This window comes from Tamandua tetradactyla, chromosome 2, assembly GCF_023851605.1.
Source record: "Tamandua tetradactyla isolate mTamTet1 chromosome 2, mTamTet1.pri, whole genome shotgun sequence".
Taxonomy (NCBI): domain Eukaryota; kingdom Metazoa; phylum Chordata; class Mammalia; order Pilosa; family Myrmecophagidae; genus Tamandua; species Tamandua tetradactyla.
This window is the reverse complement of record NC_135328.1, coordinates 202,536,093-202,560,245: the sequence shown is the minus strand read 5'-3', so window position 1 is coordinate 202,560,245 and position 24,153 is coordinate 202,536,093. Positions and strand designations below refer to the sequence as shown.

General features: G+C 41.1%; 1 protein-coding gene across 1 annotated transcript; it reads left to right on the top strand.

The window, feature by feature from the left end:
- Positions 1–7,906: 7,906 nt before the first annotated feature.
- RPL11 (ribosomal protein L11) lies at positions 7,907–12,718 on the top strand. The gene is made up of 6 exons (XM_077150891.1): positions 7,907–8,006; positions 8,760–8,907; positions 9,901–10,007; positions 10,453–10,584; positions 12,115–12,225; positions 12,640–12,718. Exons 1-6 carry the CDS (start codon positions 8,001–8,003, stop codon positions 12,667–12,669), a joined length of 534 nt encoding a protein of 177 aa, XP_077007006.1. The 5' UTR covers positions 7,907–8,000; the 3' UTR covers positions 12,670–12,718.
- Positions 12,719–24,153: the final 11,435 nt, after the last annotated feature.

Here is a 24,153-nt window from a genome sequence, read left to right as displayed (position 1 = left end):
TAAAAAAATAAATTTATAAAGACCTGTTCTGTGCCCCCACCATATGCTTTATCCTGAAGAATGTTCCATGAACACTAGAGAAGAATGTATAACCTGGTGTTTTGGGATGTAATGACCTATATATGTTTGTTAGGTAACTCATTTATCAAATTGTTTAGTTTCTCTATTTCATTGTTGATCTTCTGTTTGGTTGATGATATATATATATAGTGTCTGTATTAGTTAGGGTTCTCTAGAGAAACAGAATCAACAGGGAACACTCGCAAATATAAAATTCATAAAAGTGTCTCACGTGACTGTGGGAATGCACAGTCCAAAATCCACAGGGCAGGCTGTGAAGCCGACGACTCCGATGGAGGGTCTGGATAAACTCCCCAGGAGAGGCTCACCAGCCGAAGGAGGAAGAGAGCCTGTCTCTTCTGAATCCTCCTTAAAAGGCTTCCGGTGAGTAGATTAAGAATCACTCATTGCAGAAGACACTCCCCCTTTGGCTGACCACAAATGGAATCAGCTGTGGATGCGGCTGACATGATCATGATTTAATTCTATGAAATGTCCTCATCGCAACAGACAAGCCAGTGCTTGTCCAACCAGACAAACGGGTACCACCACTTGGCCAAGTTGACACATGAACCTGACCATGACAGTGTCCTTCTTTGTATCTTATGATGGCTTTACATTTAAAGTCTATTTTGTCTGACATTAGTATAGCTACTCCTGCTGTCTTTTGGTTACAGCTTGTGTGGAATATCTTTTTCCATCCTTTCAATTTTAATCTATTTGTATCATTATGTCTAAGATGAATCTCTTGTAAACAGCATATAGCTGTGTTATAATTCTTAATCCATTCTGCCAATCTGTATCTTTTAATTGGCAAGTTTAGTCTATTAACCTTCAAAGTTATCACTATAAAGGCATTTCTTGAATCCACCACTTTATTCTTTGAATTTTTTTGTTTGCATGGGCAGGCACCAGGAATCGAACCCAGGTCTCTAGCATGGCAGGCGAGAACTCTGCCTGCTGAGCCACTGTGGCCTGCCCTATCCTTTGGATTTTGTTAGTCAGATCTATATATTTTTTCACTTTCTCTCTTTTTATCCTTTAAATTACCCTTACTGATACTCTTCAGTTCTCTGCCCTCCTTCAGATCTCTCTCGCTCATCCTTTTTTTTTTTTCAGCCAACAGAATGCCCCTTAGTGTTTCTTGTAGGCTCAATCTCTTAATGACAAATCCTCTCAGCATTTGTGTCTGTGAAAATTTTTATTCCTGCCTCAGTTTTAAAGGACAGTTTGGCCTAGTACAGAATTCTGGGCTGGAAGCCTTTGTCTTGCAGGATCTTAAATATATCATACCACTGCCTTCTTGCCTCCATAGTGTCAGTTGAGTAGTCCAAACTCAGTCTTATGTGGTTTCCCGTCTATGTGGTAGATTATTTTTCTCTTGCCACTTTCAGGATTTTCTGCTTCTCTTAAACATTTGACAGATTGATTAGTATGTATCTTGGAGTAGGCCTATTTGGATTTATTCTATTTGGAGTTCATTGGGCTTCTTTGATTTGCATATTTATGTCTTTTATAAGGGTTGGGAAGTTTTCCCCCATTATCTCCTCAACTAATCTTCTTAGCCCTTTACTCTTCTTTTTTCTTTCTTGGACACCAGTGATTCTTATATTTGTGTACTTTGTTTTCCCATCATTTCCCTGAGATTCAATTCAAAATTTCCATCCTTTTTGCCATTTGCTTTTTTGTGTGTTTGACATCGGTTGTTCTGTCCTCTAGTTAGCTTATTCTTTCTTCTGTCTTTTCAAATCTGCTATGTGTGTCTCTAGTATATTTTCAATTTGGTCTATCACATCTTTAATCTTTGTGATATTTACTATTTTTCTGTTTATTTTTTCAAATTCCTTTTTATGCTCTTCTATTGTCTTCTTGATCTCCATTATGTCATTGGCAATAAAATTGCATAAAAAGCAATCCCATTGATTTTATTTAGTAGAGTTATATGAACATCTTTGATTAGTTGTTCCAAAGTCTGTGTCTCCTCCGGTGTTTTAATTTGGTCATTTGACTGTCCTATATTTGTCTGCATCTTGATATGCTTAGTGATCTTCTGTTGCATTCAAAGCATGTAAATATCTTGATAGGTTACTTTGGATGTTGATTTCCTTCAGTAGTCTAAAGCTTTGTATTTGCAGGATGGATGTGGAGCAGGATGTGGTGCATAGGGTGGCGCAAAACATTGCAGTGTTAGGTTGCAGCTCAGGTATAGCCATAGGTCAAGGATGCCACACTGGTGCCTGTGACCATGGGGTGTGGGGTGTGGGGTTGTGGAAGTGCAGTGCAAGGGCCATGGATGGAGTGCAGCTCAGGCAGGCCCTGGAGTGCAGGAGCAGGGTGCGGCATGGGCGACACAGAGGTAGGGCATGGCGGGAGGCCGATGGGGGGCTATGCAAATGCATGGGGGCTGGTTGCATAGGCAGGATGTGGGTTGGTGTCTGGCGTGTGGAGGTCATGAGTATCAGAGTGTGGGGTATGGGGTACAGAGGTCAGAGCACAGGGAGGACAGGGCACAGGTGTGTCCTTGCATGGGGGAGGGATTGAGGGGGGCTGGGATGCAGATGCACGAGTGTGTAAGGGCAGTCACAGATCACAGGGTTTGCAGGATATGGGTGATGTTGGGTGGGTGGGGCCCTTCCGCAGGTGCGCAGGTGCAGGAGGTGGATTGGGGCAGGGGTGCATGTGTGTGCGGGGCAGGGGCTATGTAGCATAGATGCGTACGTGAGCACCTACCAAGTGTGGGAGCTGGGTGCTTGTGCTGGAGGGTGGTGCTTGTGCTGGAGTGGGGGGGCAAGGGTGTGCACGTGTGCAGGGCAGTGGGGTTGGGGCACAGGGGTCAAGAAGTCAGTGCATGGATGCGTGGGTGTCAGCTGGGGAGGATGTGGCTGTGCACTTCTGCAGCTTTTGGGGGCCGAGTCCTGGTGTGCATGTGCGCAGAGCTTAGCTGCAGCGGTCTGGTGTTGCAACCACATGGGCTGGGTGCGGGTGTGGCCCAAACGTGCAGGTCAGTGCTTGCCCAGAGCTGGGGGTCATGATGCCTGCATGTGAGTGGATCTGGGGGTGGCCAGATGCTGATGTATGAAGGCACAAAGCTGGGATGTGTGTGGGGTGGAGCAAGGTTGCCTAACTGTATGGGCTGTGAGAGCCTGCAGTCTGCAGGGGGCAGGGAGGGAAAGGTGAGGGTCAAGGGGCTGGCTATGGGCGTGGGGGTCTTGGAAGTGGCAGGGCAAGACTGTGGCAGAGGTGGGTGGGGCTAGGCAGGCGTGCGCACATGCATGGAGTGGAGGTGCGGGGGATGGTGGGGGTTAGTAGGGGAGGCCGGCACACGTGAGGGTAATGCATCCAAAGAATGAGGCTTGGTTTATTTTCTTGTTATACAATGGCTACTGGAGCCATGTTTCTTGAAGATGATTGTATAATGATGTAGCCTTTGCAATGTGACTGTGATTGTGAAAACCTTGTGTCTGATGCGCCTTTTTTCTATGGTATGGACAGATGAGTAAAACATATGGATAAGAAATAAACAAATAATAGGGGGAACAAAGGTTAAAACAAATTGAGTAGATTGGAATATTAGTGGTCAATGAGAGGAAGGGGTAAGGGATATGGCATGTATGAGTTATTTCTTTTTTCTTTCTTTTGCTGGAGAGATGCAAATGTTCGAAAAAGGATCATTGTGATGCATACACAACTAGTAATGATATTGTGATTGTAACCATGTGAAGAATGTTTGTATGTCAAGAATGTTTGTATATTTGTTTGTTGTTCACAATTAAAAAAAAAAGAATTAGGGCTACTGGAACATGGCTCAATGATTTCAGGTACTTCCTTCCAGTCACTCAATATATGTCCTTTAGTTTTTTGTCCATGTTTTCCTCTAACTCCTAGCATATATTTAGGACCTTTCTTTTTTCTTATTTATTTATTGTCTGTTTTAGGACTATTTTTTAAAAGTTTTTGTCTGGAATGTCCCAGATCTGATCCTTTTCATAATGCATTCTAAAGCTTTAATCTTTTTCTTTACATAGGCCATCACTTATTGTTTCTTCGTAATTTTTATAATCTTTTGTTAAAACATCAATATTTTGATATTTTAATGTGTTTTCACTAGAATTTACACTCTGAGCCCCCCACCCCCTTTTTAAGTGCTAAGCATTCTTTTGGGTGTGAGGTGTTATCTCATTGTAGTTATAATATGAATTTCTGTGATGTTGAGTATCTTCTCATGTGCTTATTGGTCATTTATATATCTTCTTTGGAGAAATGTCTATTCAAGTCCTTTGCCCATTTTTAAATTGAATTGCATATCTGTTTTTTGTTGTTGTTGTTGTTATTGAATGGTAGGAGTTCTTTATATATTCTAGATATTAAACCCTTAGCAGCTATATTCTTTCCAGATATTTTCTCCCATTCTGTTGGTTGTCTTTTCACTTTCTTGCCGATGTCTAAAATTAAAAGTTTTTCATTTTGATGAAGTCCCATTTTTTTCTTTTGTTGTTCATGCTTTTGGTGTAAAGTCTAAGAATCTATTGCCTAATACAAAGTTCTGAAGATACTTCCCTATGTTTTCGTCTAAGAATTTTATAGTTTTAGCTCTTATATAGATCATCAATCCATCTTGATTTAATTTTTGTGTATAGTGTGAGGTAGGAGTCCACTTTCATTCTTTTGCATGGGGATTGCCTGTTGTCCCAGCACTATTTGTTTAGGAGAATATTCTTTTCCCATTGAGTGGACTTGGCACTCGTGTCAAAAGTCATTTGGCCATATATATGAAGGTTTATTTTTGAACCTTCAGTTCTCCACTAGGGTATATGTATGCCATTGTGCTCATACCACACTGTTTTGATTAGTGTGGCTTTGCAATATGTTTTTGAATAGGGACCTGTGAGTGCTCCAACTTTGTTCTTTTTCAAAACGATTTTGGCTGTTCCAGGTCCCTTCCCTTCTTTATGTATTTGATGATTAGCTTTTCCATTTCTGCAAAGAAGGCTGCTGGAATTTTTATTGAGATGGTGTTGAATCTGTAAATTGTTTTAGGCAGAACTGACATCTTAATGATATTGAGTTTTCTGATCCATGAACATGGTCTATCTTTCCAATTTATTAGGTCTTCTTTTTTTTTTTCAGCAATGCTTTGTAGTTTTCTGTCTATAAATCCTTTACATGCTTGCTTAAATTTACTCCTAGATATTGTAGTCTTTCAGTTGCTACTGTAAATGGAATTGTTTTCTTGATTTCATTTTCAGAAAGTTTATTGCTGGCTCAGTGTATTAGCCATGGTTCTCTAGGGAAACAGAATGAATAGGAGATATCGTTAAATATTATAAGATTTTATAAAAGTTTCTCACACAACTGTAGGGATGCACAAGTCTAAATTCCGTAGGGCAGCCTGCAAGCTGGCAACTCTGATGAAGGTTTTCAATGAATTCCCCAGGAGAAGCAGGCTGGCTGAAGTAGAGATGAAAGTTGTCTACTGCTGAAGTTATCACTTCTCCTTTTAAAGCCTTCAACTAATTGAATTAAACATCTCTCATTGTTGAAGACACTCTCCTTAGTTGATTGTAGATGTGACCAGGCATAAATGCAATAATCTTTCTGATGATGTAAGTCCATGAAATATTTTCACAGTATCCGGCCAGTGCTAGACTGACCAGACAATTGGGCACCATTACCTGGCCAAGTCCACACATGAGTGTAACCATCACAGTCAGTTTTCTGTGAGTTTGAGGCATTGGAATAAAATACAGCAAGTCTTTTTTGCCTCTACCTCTTCTGACCTCTGAGTTTCAAAGAAAGTGAGTGGGGCAGTAGGAGTCCAGTTCTCTATCTCTGGCTTCCTTCTGCAGGTTTGACTGGTACAAATACCAGAAAGCTGGAGTCAGAGGGAGGAAAAGGTATTGAAGGAGGACTCTTGGGGAGCTCTTGGCCCTGACCTAGGTTCTTAGCTCCTGGAACAAGACTCTGGTATTAGATTCCTAACTTAAGTACTGGCTATAAAAGTTATGAAATAGGTGTGCCTGTTTACTCATCTGTAAAATGGAAAAGCAATGGTTATCTGCTTCCATAGGGTTGTTGAAATCATAGTTCATTGAGTTGGTTCTGAGCTATTAATTGGCTATTCTCATTGGCTTGGTGTAGGTACTGGAGTCTAAAGAGAAATGTCATGGGAAAGTTTGAAGAAAAGTTGGACAGTGGGCACAGGGGGAGTGAATGAGACTGAGCTCTGTTACATATCTTCTCTGGTGCATGTTTCCCTCAAATTTTTTCATTAACTGTATTTTGACAATTTCGGAGTTACAGAGTTGTTGCTAAATCAATATATTCTTGGAAACCCTTCACTCAGATTCCCTAAATCTTAAATGTACCGCACTTGTTTTATACCTTTTCCATCTAAATATACTTTCTTTTTCTGAACCATTTGAGAGTAAGTTCCAGGTATTTTGCCTTTTTACCCAAATACTGAGTGTGTTTTTGTTAAACACAGGACACGCTCTTATATAACCAAAGTCCAAAAATCATAATCAGGGAATTAATCTGATACTGAATTACAAATATTTTTATTGAAAAAAAAAACTCCAATACTGAAATCTACAGACCTTATTCATATTTTGCCAGTTGTCCCAATAATCTGCTTTATAGACAAAGAAAATCTGGGACCCTGATTTGCATTCAGTTGTCTTTTCTCTTTATTCCAAAATTTTAAGTAACCCTTCCTTTGATTCTGCCCTTCCCGGAGGTGTGGCTGAGGCCCCAGCTCTAAGCTGGCCATTGGATGCTTGATGGAGGGTACTTTAAGGAGGATCTTTTCTCCCTCATCCATTGGTGCAGCTTTTCAGAAGTGCTGTCTGGTCCCCTGGATGAAAGTAGGAGAGACTGGGGACTTCCACCTTCCCTGTGGGTATGAGAGAAACAAATCATGGCAGTAGAAGGAAGGGTTTGTCCTGTTCCGCCAGAGTCCTGCATGCTCTCCTTTTCCCATCTGCCCCTGTTGTAGAAGATGGCTGACTTAAGGCAGACTTCTACCTGGTATGTGAATCCTAGCTGTCTTGGGTGACATCCCTGAGGACTGAATATGGACCAGGGAGCCCTATCACCTACTGTCTGGAGTTGTAACCCTTGCCTGTCAGAAATTGATATGTAAGACTTTGTGCCTACAGGACGAGCCTCTGCCAATTATACACCATGACTAACATTTTTAGGAACAGGACGGTCTACTTGGATATAGCAGAATTTTATTAATAATAAAGAGTAAGCTTCTCATCTCTCTCACCCCTTCAATTTTCTGCCTGTTTACTCTTTAAAAAAAAAACTTAAAATAAAAAAATAACAAGAGGGTTCGATTCCCGGTGCCTGCCCATGTTAAAAAAAATAAAATAAACAAGAGTAACCATTTACTGCTCATTTACTATGTGCTTTACACAGTTCCCTCACTTACTTTTCACAAACACCCTGAGCTACAGGTATGACACCCATTTTACAGATGAGGAAAACTGAGACTGTAATAGCTCTAATTAGTTACCTGCCCAAGGTCACATAGGTGGAGACGCCCATATCTGTCTGTCTTCACAGTTCAGGACCTTAAACTCACCACTCTATTTGTATAAATTCGGTTTATTTACATTGTTAAGAATACATTTTAAAACATTTGCTTCATAATTTGCATAATTGACAACGTAGTTTTGGCATTTTCATCACTTGAGTCACCAAGTCCTGAGACAGTGTGGAAGGAGAGGGCGCTAATAGGGCCCGGAGACACAGGGATGTGCCAGTTCAGGGAGCCTTTGAAAACCATTCTCGGCGCTCAACCGGCGCCGCTTGCCCAGGAGCGGAACGCACAACCCACCCTCTCCAATCTCTCTGGTTAGCTCGGGGAAAGAGCCCGCCTCCTGGCCCATAAGGCCCCGGGCCGGAAGCTCCGTTCTCTCTTCCTGTTCTCCATCATGGCGGTGAGTAGCTGAGTCTCGAGTTTGCTTCCTTTCATCCGCCTCCATCCTCGCCCGGCCGAGTGCACCTGGGCTGCCCTGTCCGCTGCGGGAGAAGAGCAGAGCTCTCAATTTCTGCCGGGCCGAAACTGGCGGAACGGCGCCGGCCGAGAGTGCGGGGTCTAGAGCCTGTCAATTCCCCTCCCACTCTCTTAAAGGCGGGATCCAGACAGCCGCCTGGAGGGCTCCGAGCACGGCTTGCAGGCCGCAGCGAGGGCGAAGGAGGGGTCTGCGACGCGTGGACGGGCCTATTGCGGGTCCCGGGGACTTGAGGCTATTGCTCGGTGCTGGGAAACCTCAGCCGCTTCCTCCGCGTAGGGCTCCGGTCTTCGGCCACTGCCAGCGAACAGCCTTGGAATGGGGAGCGGGACATTACATAACCACGTGTAACTCGTTCCCTCAGCAATTTCTGTTCACTTCCACCTCTCTTAATCTCTATAATTTGGGGGCTTTTCGGAACCCTGCAGGTTGAGCCCTTCGGGGTTCATCTTCAACGTCTAACTTTTAACACTCGGTACTTGTAATAAGTCTCTGTTCACCCATTCCGCTCGTGAAAGAAGTCCTGTGCTGTCGTAATTCCTTGCCATCTCATACAAACGCGGGAATGTCCCTGAAATGAGCAGGAATAAATAGGCTGGGCAAGTGGAAAGCGAATTAGGCATGCAGATATGACGGGCTTGTAGTTGTGTTGACTGCTGCGCTTCCCTGTTGCAGCAGGATCAGGGTGAAAAGGAGAACCCCATGCGGGAACTTCGCATCCGCAAGCTCTGCCTCAACATCTGCGTGGGGGAGAGTGGTGACAGACTGACCCGGGCAGCGAAGGTGTTGGAGCAGCTCACAGGCCAGACCCCTGTGTTCTCCAAAGGTGAGTGTCATAGCAGCCATGGTGAGGGCTGCCAGCTCTGTACTGGTAAATACCTGGTGGATTCTTCTTAACTCACCTGCATCAAGCCTAGTTTTAAGGTGACAGCTCGCGTCCCTTAAAAGTATTGAATTCATGAGCCGCTTACTAAGCATCTTCCTTTCAAGACTGGGTGTGCTGTTGGACTACCTGGTTTTATGTGAGCAGAGGTTAAGCTAATCCCAGTAGGGATTTTCTTAGCAGACTAATGTAAAGAGAAGGGTGAAATGGTCCTGAGTGTAGTAAAGATGATTAGGTCTTCACGTTATACAGGCCACATTAGGAAGAGCTGTGTACCCAGAGTGCTGAATTCAGATCCTGGCTCTACCACTTGCTAGCCCTTATCTTAGATTCTCTAGACCTCAGCTTCCTCATATGCAGAAAAGGGGTGATGATACTTAATAAGGTTGTAGCGACTAAAATGAGTTACTGTATGTGCAGTGCCTACTGCATAGAAAATGCAGTGTAGATAACGTTACTTTTTTGTTCAGTTTCATTGTTTTAGGACAGTGGAATAAGCAAGGACTATATGTGTTCACATCCTGCCTCTTTGTTAATAACTGTGTGGTCTGGGGCAAGTTAATTAATCTCTCAGGACCTCAGCTGTTAAATGGAATAACAAGACAAAAAAACGTTAGCAAGGATTAGCTGCTGTTAATAATGCTATGTTCTCTTTAGAACAGAATGAGTATCTTCCTTTCCAGGTGGCCTATTTGCCTGTTCTGGTTGTGAACTTGTCCTTCCTGAGACTGAGTGACTCGGGAATTGGGAAATCTGTTTTCTGTCTTTTAGATGAAATCGATTACAGATGTAGGTGACGCTGATTAGAATAGAACACTATCACTGTGTGGATCAATACTTAATGTTTGTTATGAGGCATGGAAATGATGTTCTGGGGAAGGGGCAAGTACCAAGGGATTATGAAAATATCTGATTACTTGTTACCCTTGCCTACAGCTAGGTACACTGTGAGATCCTTTGGCATTAGGAGAAATGAAAAGATTGCTGTCCACTGCACAGTCCGTGGGGCCAAGGCAGAGGAAATCTTGGAGAAAGGTCTAAAGGTGAGGTTAATCCCCTAATAGGGTGATAAGGACCCACTTAACACATATGGAAAACTTAAAGTGATAGTGGTTACTCTTGATGTACTACTTACTGTCTTTGGTGACTGATTTTTTTTTTTAAGCTTCTGAAGGATTTTTTTTTTTACATCAAGCAGGGTTAAAATATATTCCTTGACGGTTTAGAAAATGCCTGGGAGTTGTTTTGATGCCTCTGCCTTCTCTGGTTTTCTTCCCTGCTCTTTGAAGGTTGGGAAGGCTTCATGAAATCCATGCAGCAGGGGTGTGATTTGGTGTAGTGAGGAGATAGAGATTTTGTTCCCAGCCAAGTTACATTGAATTGTACTTTTGCTCTGATTGTTTAGGGTGTTGAACCTTGAGGCTGAGTTTGTCATCTTTTGGGTACTTGAAGTTGATAAGGAATGTGATTGCTGTATTTTTTCCTCAGGTGCGGGAGTATGAATTAAGAAAAAATAACTTCTCAGATACTGGAAACTTCGGTTTTGGGATCCAGGAACACATCGATCTGGGGATCAAATATGACCCAAGCATTGGTATCTACGGCCTGGACTTCTATGTGGTATGAATATTTAAGCATCTCTGCTCCTCTTCTGTGAGGCGAGTGGAATCTGCTACTCCTTTATTTTTTATGTCTATCTTGGTGTTCAGGTGTTGGGTTGAAGCTTTGAGTATTGTCTGTCTCTTCTCTCTCTTGGAAAGATGTGTGTCCTTAGTAGCAGGCATAGGGATATGGCACTGAACAAAATAGACAAGATATCTGATATGAAACTTACAGTCTAGGATCTAGCAAGCACTGACATGGCTTAAAGACCAAGGAAACTCTTCATGTAGCCACTGAAATTGAAAGTTTTTTGTGAGGTAGTATTGGTCTTATGTTTGGCATTTGGGTTAGCTGCACTCAGGCTGATCTTTCCCAGCCATGGATAGGGTGGCTTCCATCCAGAAGATAGTTGTGGGTTTGGATGATGTGACTGTTTGTTTGCTCAGGATGGGGATTTTAATGTGGAAATGGCCATTTATGTTAATGCAGTATTTTGGTCCAGCTATAAAACTAAACAGTGAGAATTGGATGCTAACAAGGAGTTTGGGGACAGGATTCCTTTGGAATGCACTTTTAAGCTGAAACAGAAGGGGGAAAAAGTTGTTTACTACAATGCACGTGTTGTAATAAAGATTTAAAAAATTTTTTTTTACTTTTTATTTTGAAACAGTTTGAAATTTATGGGAAAATTACAAGCCTAATTCAAAAATAACACAGAGAAGCACCAATATACACCCATCCAAATCTGCAGATTTATCAACTTTTAACATTTTGTCATATTTGTTACAGCATTCTGAACATTAGAGAATAGGCTGCCTACATCATGCTCCTTTACCATTAACACTTACATGTTTATTTCCTAAGAATAAGGATATTTTATGTAACCACATTAAATGCAATCAACCTGTTGAAGAAATTTAACATTGATTTAAAGCATATATTTTTAATTCTCTCAATAATATCTTTCTGGGCATATTCTCCTCTATTAATAAATCCAGTCCAGGATCATCTGTTGCATTTAATTGTCATTATTAATGAGTCTCGTGATCTTGATCCCTTGCTTCCTCCTGTGCTTACATCATAGTCTTTCCAACTGTCATATCAATTTATTACATTTAAATTTTTCAAAAGGTCCTATTTTGGAGAATATGTTCAGGGGAGTACTAACTTCTAGATTCTCTCCCACTCCATTTCCCTTCTGAGGATGATTTAGATTGACAAGCATTCCAGGTAAAGGGTTTAAATAGTACTTTAAAAAAAGAAAAGTACTTTGGAGATTGGGGAGCAGTGGTGGAGAATCTTCAGGTACCATTGGAAATTAGGTAGAGAAGGGGGGAAGGATCTGAAAGTTCCGCCTCCAAAGCAAACTTACAGTATGTTGATATTATTGTCCAGGCTTTTGGGAACAGTTATGTCAGGCACAGCATTGATCTTGTGCCAGAATCCATTGGGCCACCAGTGGATCTTAGATCTGTCCAGTGTGTGAGTCTTGTCCATCTGCTCTTGAATCTGAGATGGCTAGGTGACTGTTGGTTGTTCCTGGGACAGGTGCTGGGTAGGCCAGGTTTCAGCATCGCAGACAAGAAGCGCAGGACAGGCTGCATTGGGGCCAAACACAGAATCAGCAAAGAGGAGGCCATGCGCTGGTTCCAACAGAAGGTAAAGCTGATTTATATCAAGTGAAGTGGTGTTGGTGAATGGAGTTGGGATATGGGGTGCCAGATATATTATCACCATTTGGTGGGTAATTTTTTTTTAAGACTATTTGGGCAATTTGGTAAATGGGGCTTCCAGTATTGGTGGCTTAAAAAAAACACCCAGAACTAAATCCCCACCCTGTGAATATGGGCAGCTGTAAGGGGAAGTGAATATGGCCTTAGGAGGAGTCCCCTTTTCTCAAAGCAGTTGAGCACCATTGTAGCACTGACACAGTACAGATTCCTGTTTGGTCCAGAAGGGATGTGGGATTCAGAGCCAGATTTCATGTACAAGTTTTGAATGATCAAATGTTAGCCATACTGTGATCTTTGCTGTTGCCTCCTGTTGTGAAAAATAAAATCTCTTCTCTTTCAGTATGATGGCATCATCCTTCCTGGCAAATAAATTCCTGTTTCTGTCCAAAAGGCCAATAAACAGTTTTCATTGAAATATATGTTACTGTTGTGTGTTCTGTGAAAGGAGCCTGGCCATATTCAAGTCCTTGGACCTCAAGCCATTTAAAGCTTCAATGGAAATAGCTGGTAATGAAACCTATCCTGTGATTGGTTGATAGTGTTTCCTGGCAGATCCAAGTCCGGGGAGAATCTGTAGGGTTGTTGAGAGGCAGTATAAGTGGATAAGAGGGTGGTCTTTTGAGTCATATTGCCTGGATTAGAGTCTGAGCCTTTCCTTTTACTAGCTGTGTTCCCTTGAGAAAGTTATTAATCTCTGCCTTAGTTTTCTTATCTGTATCATGGAGGTGATGATACTAATTCCCTAGAATGTTAAAGCATTAATACTGTAGAATGCTTAGATTAGCACCAGGCACATAGTCCTCAAAGGCTTGATTTTATTTTTGTGTTTGGATATATGAAAAATGTTATTCAGTTTGCTCCCCCTCTTGTTATAGAAGTAGGACTTTCTTGCTTCTACTTTTCCAGGGCATTGGAGGAGTGACATTCAAAAGTTAACCACATCTCTGACTATTAGACAATTCTTGGCCACTGGTTCATTGTTTTCTACCTTAAATTTAAACTTTGAGCACCTGTTAATTCAGTAATTTACTCATTTGTGACTGAGTTCAGTAGTCCTTTTCATTGCTGTTAAATAGTTCTTTGACTTCTTGGCTGCCTTTAAAGATACTTCTAAAACCGGGAAATTATTTGGTGTGTCTAATTTTTTAATGAAATTATGGCATGTTTTGTAGTAATAAAGCTATTATAGTAGAAGTCCTTTTATTCTGTAATTACAAATAACAAGTAAAACTGGAAAAAAAATGTTTAAGGACAAATTCTTAGATATATAGCTAACTAGTGCTAGGTGCTGCAAGCTGCAATGGGAAGTCTGTTTTACAGAGATGAGGAGCTTATGTTAGTTTCACCTAAAAATTGTTTTTTTTTGTTTTTCGAAATAGCTAGTTGGAGAAAGTTCCTCTAATGCTACTATGACCTTATTTGCTATGTGTCTGTAATGTTGTGTTTGTGTTACTATTCAGCTTTCACACATAAGCTTGCCTCACCTTCATTTGGTCCTACAATATTATGTGAGTTCCTATTTAAAAAATAATGTACCTGGGCTCCTCTTAGCCCAGTGGAAAAAGCACTGTTGGTAGTTCAGAGATTTAACTAGATCTTAATCCTAGCTCCAACTGGTAGTGAGGATTTTAGTAAATCATGAAGTATCTGAGGTACTGCTGACACAAGTGGGACATTACCCTAACTTGTTCAGAGAGTCCAGTGGCAGGAAAGCTTGCCACTATTCTTGTTGGAGATTTGATTTTTTAATCAAACATCACACTGGGGTCTGAAGCACTGTGTTTTGACTTGGGCTTATAGCAAGTAGGTTGATAGGATCACCTGGGAGTGAAAACTCTTGGGTTCCTCCTTAGACCTCCCAAATTAAAATGTGCCTATTAATATTTGCAGCTGATTTGCAATGCACTGTTAAAGTTTAGAAGCAATGGCCACATCCTAATGCCAAAAACAAAGCTGGGGAGAACATGATATCCAAGGAGATTTCTTTAATAAATTGCTTTATGAAGTTCTTGCTGTGTGGTTATTTTTCTCATTTCTTCTGCTACCCATTAACTTGACAGTGGGTCAGTTGTAGGTGGCACTACCTCTGTCACATTCAGAGTAAGGTGATATCCTCATTGGGCATCTGTCTATATCCCTTTACTGGGCCAGAGATGCCAGATGCTACTTTGTTGAGTGAATGTTTCAGTCCTGTACCCTTTAGGGCAGTGTTCTTCAAGCTTCCTGAGGTATCTGAAAATCTGTGGAGGTGAATTTTTGAATATCCCACTAACTGGGGTTGCTGTTGGCATTAGTGCCTGGAGGTCAGCTATATCAAATATTCTACCATTCAAGGTCATACCACACAAGCCAGTAACATACTATGGGGATAAATACAGGGTGTGGTCAGTGTTATCTAGGCAAACACATGATGGAGCTAGACAGCTGTGCATGTACTGGGAGGCTCTAGTATAATTAGAGGGTTAAGGAACAGCAGGAGCCCATGCACCAAGAGAGTAGAGAGGAGGGTAGTAGATCAGAGGCCAATGAGGGGCAGGATCATGGTGTGTGGGGAGACCACCTTGGGAAGCTCTAGCTGCTGCAGGTAGACACTTTAGAAGGGGGATTTAGGGCAGAAGTAGGGAAACCATCTAGATTATTTTGTGCCAGGGTGCTGACATTTTCATCCACAAAGGATAGCCAAGTCACCAAAAGGATGGAGATCAAAATCTGAGTAAGAGTAGCCTACAAGGATCTTTCCCCTGTGTGTGTGTGTGTAATATATACAAAAAAATAAATTTCAGAGTACATTGTAATACTCAGTTATAGAACACATTTCAAAATTTGATACAGGATACAGTTCCACAATTTCAGGTTTTTCCTTCTAACTGCTCTTAAGACATTGGAGACTAAAAAATACCAGTACAGTGATTCAGTAGTCACATTCATTTGTTAAATCCTAACTTCTCTATTATTACTATTCCTTCTCCTTTGATCTTCCAATTTTTAGGGATATTCGGGTTATGCTCATTCTAACTTTCATGTTGGAAAGAGGTGTTGACAATATGGGATAGGTGGAGGGAACTAGTTTTTGGAGAGGCTGGCACCTCTGGGTTTCAGGACTTATGTGGCTTAGGAACCACATAAGGTTTTAGGTTTCTGAAAAGTAAACTTAATGAGTAAAACTTTTGTTGAATCTTATAGCCCTGGGTATTCTTTAGGGTTAACAGGAATTGTGTTGGTCGGGGTTTGGCAAATCATGGCAATTAGCAATATTTAGCTGAAGCTTGTGTAAGAGTAGTCTCCAGAATAGCTTCTCTTTGAACTCTATTTAGACACTGATACGTTATTTTGTTACATTTCTTTTTCCACTTTTGGTCAGGAATGCATTGTCGATCCCATAGTACCAGGGTCAGGCTCATTCCTGGGAGTCATGTCCCATGTTGTCAGGGAGACCTAGATGTCATGTCCTACATAGGAGGGAGGGTAATGATTTTCTTTGCAGAGTTGGGGTTAGAGACAGAGGCCACATCTGAGCAACAAGAGGTGTCTGGAAGTAACTCTTAGGCATAACTATAGGTAGGATTAGCTTCTCTGCTACAGAAATAAATTTTATAAGAGCAAGCCTCAAGATGAATGGTTAGCCTATTAACTTGGGAGTCCCTAATGTTTGAGAGTATCAGGAGTTTCCCTGGTGGGAAAATTTAATAGTCCCGTTTTTTTTTTCTCCAGTCCCTCAAGGGACTTAGCCAATACTTTTATTTTTGGGGGTACATGGTCCAGGAATCGAACCCAGGTCTCCCTCATGGAAGGTGAGCATTCTACCACTGAACCACCCGTGCACTCTTTACTATTTACTTACTTCTTTTTTTGCATGGGCAGGCACTGGGAATCAAACCCAGGTCTCTGGCATGGTAGGCGAGAACTCTACCTGCTGAGCCGCCATGGCCCAATACTTCTAAATTTTCTGTCCAATATACTCTGGGATATATCTGGATATTACATTAAGCTATACAAAATTACAAGCCCCCATTCCCATTCTGGGCTCCACGTGTTTAGGTTGTTTAAATGAGCTGTCCAGACAAGTTGAGTTAAGAGTGTGTACTACAGAAAATTTAGGTTTTGGAATAAATAAAGCTCTCTTCCTTTAGTCTCATATAGTAGGTAAAGTTCTAAAATATAGATACTGTCATCCTTCAACCTATATTCATATTTACCTTAGTCCTGATAGATTGGCTTCATTCTTATCTCTAGTTGAAGTCTGATCTCTTTTTTTGGTTTCTTCAGCAGTCATTGTATGTGGCAATGATGACTTTAAAAAGTAGGATCTTTTTAAAGATCTGATCATATGTGTATATGTTTATACACAGAATCAGACATTTACTGTGTTTTGAGCTGTTGAGTAGAAAATGCCAGTCCACCAGGATTGCCTTTATGATAATTAATTAAAAATAGATGTAATTGCATAAGAGCACACACAATCCCCATTTGAAACATTAAAATTAGCAAATACAAGGCTGGACGGCTTGGTCAGTGGTAGAATGCTTGCCTTCCATGTGGGAGACCCTGGTTCTATCCCTGGACCACGCCCCTTCCCCCCCCCAATAGAACAGGAAAATTAACACATACAGCTAATGTTACTTTCTGGGCTCTTTTAGATTATTACCGTAGTTGAGAGGAAGCTATAGCTATAGTTGTAATTCATACTTTTTTTTCCCCTTAATATAAGTGTTCTCATGTTACAGTGGCTTCATAATAGTCCACCGTACAGTTGTATAGGACACATTTTCTTGTCTAGCAAGCTGGCACTGAATGTCTGTGAATGTTAGTTTCATAGAATTGTCCCCATAGAGGCTCTGTTCTGTACTGATCTTTGAGTACCTGAAAGGTCCTTGTCTGGATATCTTAGAGCTGGTATATAGTGTGATATGGAAGAAAAGCACTAAGTTGGGAAAGGGTTATATCCGCAGTCTAATTTCCAGTCTTTCCCCTGCTAGTGCTATGACCGTGGATGACTAACTTGGCAAGTTGCTGCCTCTGGCCCTTCTAGAGTGATACATACTGGGTTTTGCTTATAACCCTGTATTTCCTGAATTGTGTGCTTTTGCCTTTCCTTGCAGCTTTATCACTTTTTAGGCCTAACCTGTTAAAGTAAATTCCACATGCATGCTGTGAAGCGCCAACCATCTGGTAGGTTGCCAGAGAAATCTGAATCCTAAAGGATTAAGACTCAGGCCTTCTCAGTGAATGTTGAGGTCAGGGCCCAGAAATCACCCCCCAGATAGTTTAAGCTGCCAGCCACTGGGGATCCAGCTGGTGCCTGGGGGTACAGAACCACTTTCAGAGCAGCTTGTTATGGAAACCACAGTCCTGGTTGTCAGAGGGGAATCCAGCCTACAGCGCCCGGGGGCACCAGAAGGACTGAACTTGACTCTGTTCAAGGTGCAGGAAAGCTTAGGAAACAAACCTACAGTGCAAATGGTTTGTGTTTTTATAAATCAGTGAACAAAAATGATGAGTTCTGATTTTGCCAACTAAGGCCTTTATGTAATTTGATTCTAGGTTATGTAATGATCACTACTGATATAATTATCTCCTGTGATAAATATGTCAGTAGTTACCTGGAATCTGAATGTAGCTTAAAGTGCAAAAGCATTAGATACCCTATGCAGAAATGAAGCTCTTTCTCTATTCAGTTACCTGGTGGGGGTGGGGATGGGATTGCTTTGATAACAGATGAGTACAGGTGGCTTTTAACCCTTTGAATACCATGGTACCTGCCTCTGGGAACATAGTGTTTTTATGCTGTTTGCTTTAAAAATGGGTTCTGCTCAAATATTGCATGGTATATCATGGTAGTTTCAAGCACAGATTATGGAGTCACACCTGGAATTAAGTAAGCATCTAAGACCTGGCTCTCACCTGCATTAGAGATAAAGCCCTCCTTAGGATCCCTGGCAGATAGTCTACGCTTGTTTTCTATGAAGAGTTGCACTAGTTACCACCTGGCACCCCTTTGAACCCTGATTTTAGGAAATAGTTGTGTGAAGCTTGTTATTCTCAGGGTAATCGTCCAGGCAAACTTCAGGAGACAGGTAAACTTTCGCTGAGGTGAGCTGGGAGTCTTTCTTGTGCTTGTATGATCCCATTAAGTTTACACAATCTATGAGGTAAGTATTATGATAACCCTTTTGATGAGGACACAGATGTTGAGAAGAAAATGAGTGCCCAAAGTCATAAGTAATGCTAGAGTCAGAATTCAATCCCAGGCAATCAGATTCCAGAACTTCCAGACCTGCTGTCTTTTGGTACAGGTTTGTGGTTCTAAGTATTAAGGCTAAATCATATTTCTACCCCATGAAATATACTTCCACCAACTTTTCCCTGAAAATATGTTGGTTGACTCACAAAATACTGTTTAAAATTCTAGACTTTATGCCCTAGACTTTATTCTGTGGTCTGAGTGCTACTCTTTTCCTGGGGAAGAAAAGGATGAGGATGGGGATTATTCCCTGTATAATATTGAGTAAGCTCAGGATTCAAAGGGTTATTTGCTGAGCTTCTCTCCTTTCAGGGAATCCTTAGAAGAACCATGCATTGGGAGTGACAAAACTTGAAGAGGGACTAGGTACAGCTTTGCTGAGCTTCTCTCCTTTCAGGGAATCCTTAGAAGAACCATGCATTGGGAGTGACAAAACTTGAAGAGGGACTAGGTACAGCTTTTCTTCTCTCAGTTCAGCATTTCTCTGTCTTTTAAATTTCTCTGTCTTTTAAATCCCCAAGAAGGGCTAGAAATCATGGAAATGGATATAGGCTTTACTTACAGGGTAGCCCCTGAATTATAACTAAAGGAAGAAAGTTCCTCAAAATGGGAGGTATGCACATTTTGTAGCTGATATTTTGTAACAGCTCAGAGCTGTGCTTCCCTGTCTCTTTTCCTAGTTTCTGACCTTTTAGGCTATCTCATTGTTCATAGTGGGCACAGACAGCAACACTGCCACTCAATGCCTGGATGAGACCTTGGCAAGTCAGCCAATCTCTGGGCCTCAGGTCTTGTGTAAAATAGTTCACCACCCACCTTGCAGGGTTGTTTTCAAGAACTAAAATAGTATATATAAATTGCTTGGCACATAGTAGGAGCTTTTATAAGTATTATAAATAGTATTCTTTATGTTTTGTGGTAGGCTTAAATGTAAGAGGTTTTATTCTGTGGTCTGAGTGCTACTCTTTTCCTGGGGAAGAAAAGGATGAGGATGGGGATTATTCCCTGTATAATATTGAGTAAGCTCAGGATTCAAAGGGTTATTTGCTGAGCTTCTCTCCTTTCAGGGAATCCTTAGAAGAACCATGCATTGGGAGTGACAAAACTTGAAGAGGGACTAGGTACAGCTTTTCTTCTCTCAGTTCAGCATTTCTCTGTCTTTTAAATTCATTAGCAAATATTTTAGTGTTTATCTATATGAAGCATGGTATTGAATTCAGCAGATACTTTCCCTGTTGCTAAGTGGGTGAAAAGAGAACATGTTTCTCCTATACTCTCTTAAGGTAAAAAAAAAAAAATCCTGTGTCCCTCTTCAGTGTTACTTAAAATAACAATGAAGGATTCCTCCCAGTATAACAGTATAATGATATTAAATATTCTTTTCCTAATCATCTGTTAACCTGCCCCAGAAAAGGGGAGGAATTGCTTCCCAGGTGTAATCTGAAGAACACCTGTATCAGGCACCTGAGGAGCTCATTAAAAATACAGATTCTTAGATGCCCGTCCCAGAGATCTGAGTTTTGTGAGGCTCAGAAATTCACATTCATACAACAGTGAAGGTTGAGAATCATTGTTCCCTAGACAACAGAGGCTTTCAGAGTTCTTTTACCATGACCCATGATAAAAAAATGTATTTTCTGTCACCACATTAAATACATGTATACTCATCTGTGAAAAAAGTTTTATGAAATAATACCCTTACCAAAGGCAATGCATTCCCGTTTTATAGTCTGTTACATATTTTCCTAACGCTGGTTCTAATCCACTAAATGGACCTAACCTGCAGTGCTCTACAGTGTAAACAGTCAAGTTTCAATCACAAAGTCAGAACTTCTGAGCTTAGATGAGCCCCTAGGGACCATCTAACCCAGCAGTTCTTATACACTGATTATTACATTGTTCTGGGTTGGATACAGGGGAATCATCTGAGACTTTTTTTTGTAAACATAGGGAAGAAGAACAAAGGAATGTCAGTAATTCAGGGTGTTGAAAATAAATGGTAATTAATATTTTAAAACTTTAACTTATGTGTGACACTAAAGCAAAAAATGTTTATTTGGTACAAAATTTATATTTCGACTAGTGCATTTCCTAATATAACTTATGTGGACAACTTAATTGAACACCATAAGTACATGGTACCTTGAGTAGGGCGTGAGGTTTTGTAGGTTTGTCCAGAGTGATGCCTTGATAAATCCCAGAAGGATTTGAATAGTGAATAAGAAAGTATCTGCAAAGTCCCCTTGGGGAAATGGTAAGAAAGGGGGAAAATTCAGCTTCCTCAAGTGGAGAATTCTTGATGTTCTCACAAGCGATGGGGACAACCAAAGCAAAAACCCTATTTTGGGGGTTTGTTCATATGAAGCTTAATCCCGCAAAGGATAGGCTAAGCTTACTTAAAATTAGGCCTAAGAGTCACCCCCAAGAGAATCTCTTGTTGCTCAGATGTGGTCTCTCTCTCTCAGCCAACATAACAAGCAAACTCACTATCCTCCCCCTCTCTATGTGGGACATGACTCCCAGGAGTGTGGACATTCCTGGCAACGTGGGACAGAAATCTTAGAATGAGCTGGAATTCAGCATCAAGGGATTGAGAAAACCAAAGGGGGAAAATAGAAATGAGACAAATTAAGTGTTAATGGCTGAGAGATTCCAGAGTCAAGAGGTTATCCTGGAGGTTATTCTTATGCATTAAGTAGATATCACCTTGCTAGTCAAGATGTAGTGGAGAGGCTGGAGGGAACTGCCTGAAAACGTGGAGCTGTGTTCCAATAGCCATGTTTCTTGAAGATGATTGTATAATGATACAGCTTTCACAATGTGACTGTGTGATTGTGAAAACCTTGTGTCTGATGCTCCTTTTATCTACCTTACCAACAGATTAGTAAAACATATGGAATAAAGATGAATAATAGGGGGAACAAATGTTAAATTTAGAGTGAAATGCTGGTGATCGGTGAGGGGGTAATGGTATGTATGAATTTTTTTCTGTTTTTTTATTTCTTTTTCTGAATTGATGCAAATGTTCTAAGAAATGATCATGATGATGAATATACAACTATGTAATAATAAAAAAAGAATGTTAGAAAAACATAGGTTCAGGGGCCCAGACTCCAGAGATCTTGGAGTAGAGACGGGAATTATTTTCAACAAGCTTCCTAAATGATGTATATACAGAGCTAGATTTGGAAATCCTAGAATACAACACTGTCTCTGCAGAATCCCTGTAGAGTGGCAGAGAATTTGAATTTGTCTACCTGTGATACAGAGAGCAGAGTTTCTCAATTTGTACATTCCCTTCAGCTTACTTAGGAAATACTATTATTTGTCTCATATTCTCTTTTAAAATTGTTAAAGAACACTGTCACTATTGAATTTACAGGTTTGACATGTTATTCTATATTTTCTAATGTATTGAAATACTGTCTAATAAAGTATCCTGCTAAAGTCATTCATACAATAAGTTTTTGAGTGCTTACTCTGTGCTAGGCCAATTAGGCACTTAGGGTTTGACAGTGAACAAATCCCTCCTTTCATGGTGCTCACGTTCTAGTGGAGGGACAGAACAACAAACAATATACAAGTTAAAGTAGAGAGTGTATTATAAGGTGATAGGAGCTATGGAAAATAAAAGTAGGATGGGGTAAAGGAGATGGAAAGACTGGTCAGGTGAGTCCTTATTGAGAAGGAGATTTGAGAGGACTTGAAGGACATAAAAGTTGGTCAAATGTATCTCTGAGGAAGATGTTTCCAGAGAGGGAACAGCTAGAGCCATGGCCCTCAGGCAGAGGAACATTCAGCACAAAGGCCAGTGAAGTAAGGCAGTGTGAAAGGGGGAGAATGGGAGCAGATGACAGAGAGGTAAAGGGGAAGGGGAGGGCAGTTGTAGGGCTTTGTAGGCCATTACAAAGAAGTTGGCCTTTACATGAGTGAAATGAATCATTCATTGCAGAGTTATGAGTAGACACAGCATATGATCTGACTTTCATTTAAAAATACTACAACAACTCTACTGTATTGAAAATAGAATGGGGGTGGGGCAAGAGTGGAAGCAGGAACACTTGTTTGAAAGTTCTGCAGTAATCCAAGCAGTCACATCGGCTCTGATGTGATAGCATTGAAGTTGGTGAGAAATAGTCAGATAATGGATATGTTTTGAATGATATGTTTGAGTAGGATTTCCTTGTGTGATTGGATGAGGTATATGAGGGAAGGCAAAATCAAGAATCATTAAAAATTTTGTTGCCTAAGAAACAAGAAGGTTGGAGTTGGCATTAAATTATATGGGCAAGTCTGTGTGAGGAGGAGATTTGGCAGGAAACCACAAATTCTGTTTTGAACATGCTCAGTCTAAGATGTTTATTCATTATCCAAATGGAGTTGATACTGAAAAGGCAGCCTGGAGTCTGGAGTTTGGGAGAGCAGTCTGGGCTGAAGAGACCATGTTTAGTGTTCTTCAGCATAGAGATAGCCGTGTTTAAAGTCTTGATACTGGGTGAGACCATAAAGGATTGAGTGTGATGAAAAGGACCCTAGAATGAACCTTACAGTACTCCAACACATTAAGAGATCTGGGAAAACAAGAATCAACGAAGGACACTAAAGATGGAAACACCAGTAAAATAAGAAAAAAACAAAAACCAAAGATTGTTGTATTCTGGAAGCCAAGTAAGACTGTGAAGGAGATCATGGTCGTCTAAGGCAAATAGTGCTAAGGGATCAGGTAAGATAAGGACTGAGGGTTGACCATTGGATTTTTCAGCATCACTAATGACCTTGATCAGAGCAGTCAGTGTTAGTAGGGTGATGGGCTTGAAAGCCTGAGTGGATATAAGAGAGTGGGAGGGTAGTAACTTGGAGACAGCTAATATAGAAAACTTTTTATGAGTTTTGTTTTTAGAAAGCAGAGCAAAGATAGGGAAAATAGCTTTTTATGGTGATTGGAAAAATCCAGTAGCAGAGAAAAATTGATGTGGGATAGAAGAGAATTGCTCTAGCAGTGTTCTTGAATAGGTGAGAGAGTTGGCTTTTAGCACACAAGTGGAGGGATTAGATTTGGATAGAAGCATGGCTGGGGTAGGATGACAGGGAGGCAGAGTATGTGGATGCAGATGTTGGTAGGTGGTCGTTGTGGGATGGAGATCTGCGGGAGTTCTCTTCTGATTGCTTCCATTTTCTCAGTGAAGTGAAGATGGGGGAGGAAATGTTAAATCTTAGAGGAGTAAAAGAGTCATCTAGGAAAGTAAACCAAATTTGGGGGAACACTACCAAGTAGGTAAAGGGCTGTGCTGAAGATCATACAGCTGGTTAATGGCACGCCAAACCTAACCCAGGTGGCCAGGTTTCCTATAGATCCACGAGGAACTAATCTTTTCATCATCCTGACAAGATAGAGTCCTTTTGGTTCCTGGTAATGTCTCACCCTGCCAGGTCTATTCTGATAGCGAGAGCAGCTTTCTCTCCTCTCTACCCTTGCTCTCTAGATTCTGTCAGGCCGCCTTCAGGCCCTGCACTCTATCTTTGTCCTACTAGATCAGTGAAGCTCAAACTTGAGAGTGCAATAGACTCACCAGGGAGGCCTATAAACTCTAGATGCTAGGCCCCCAACCTCAG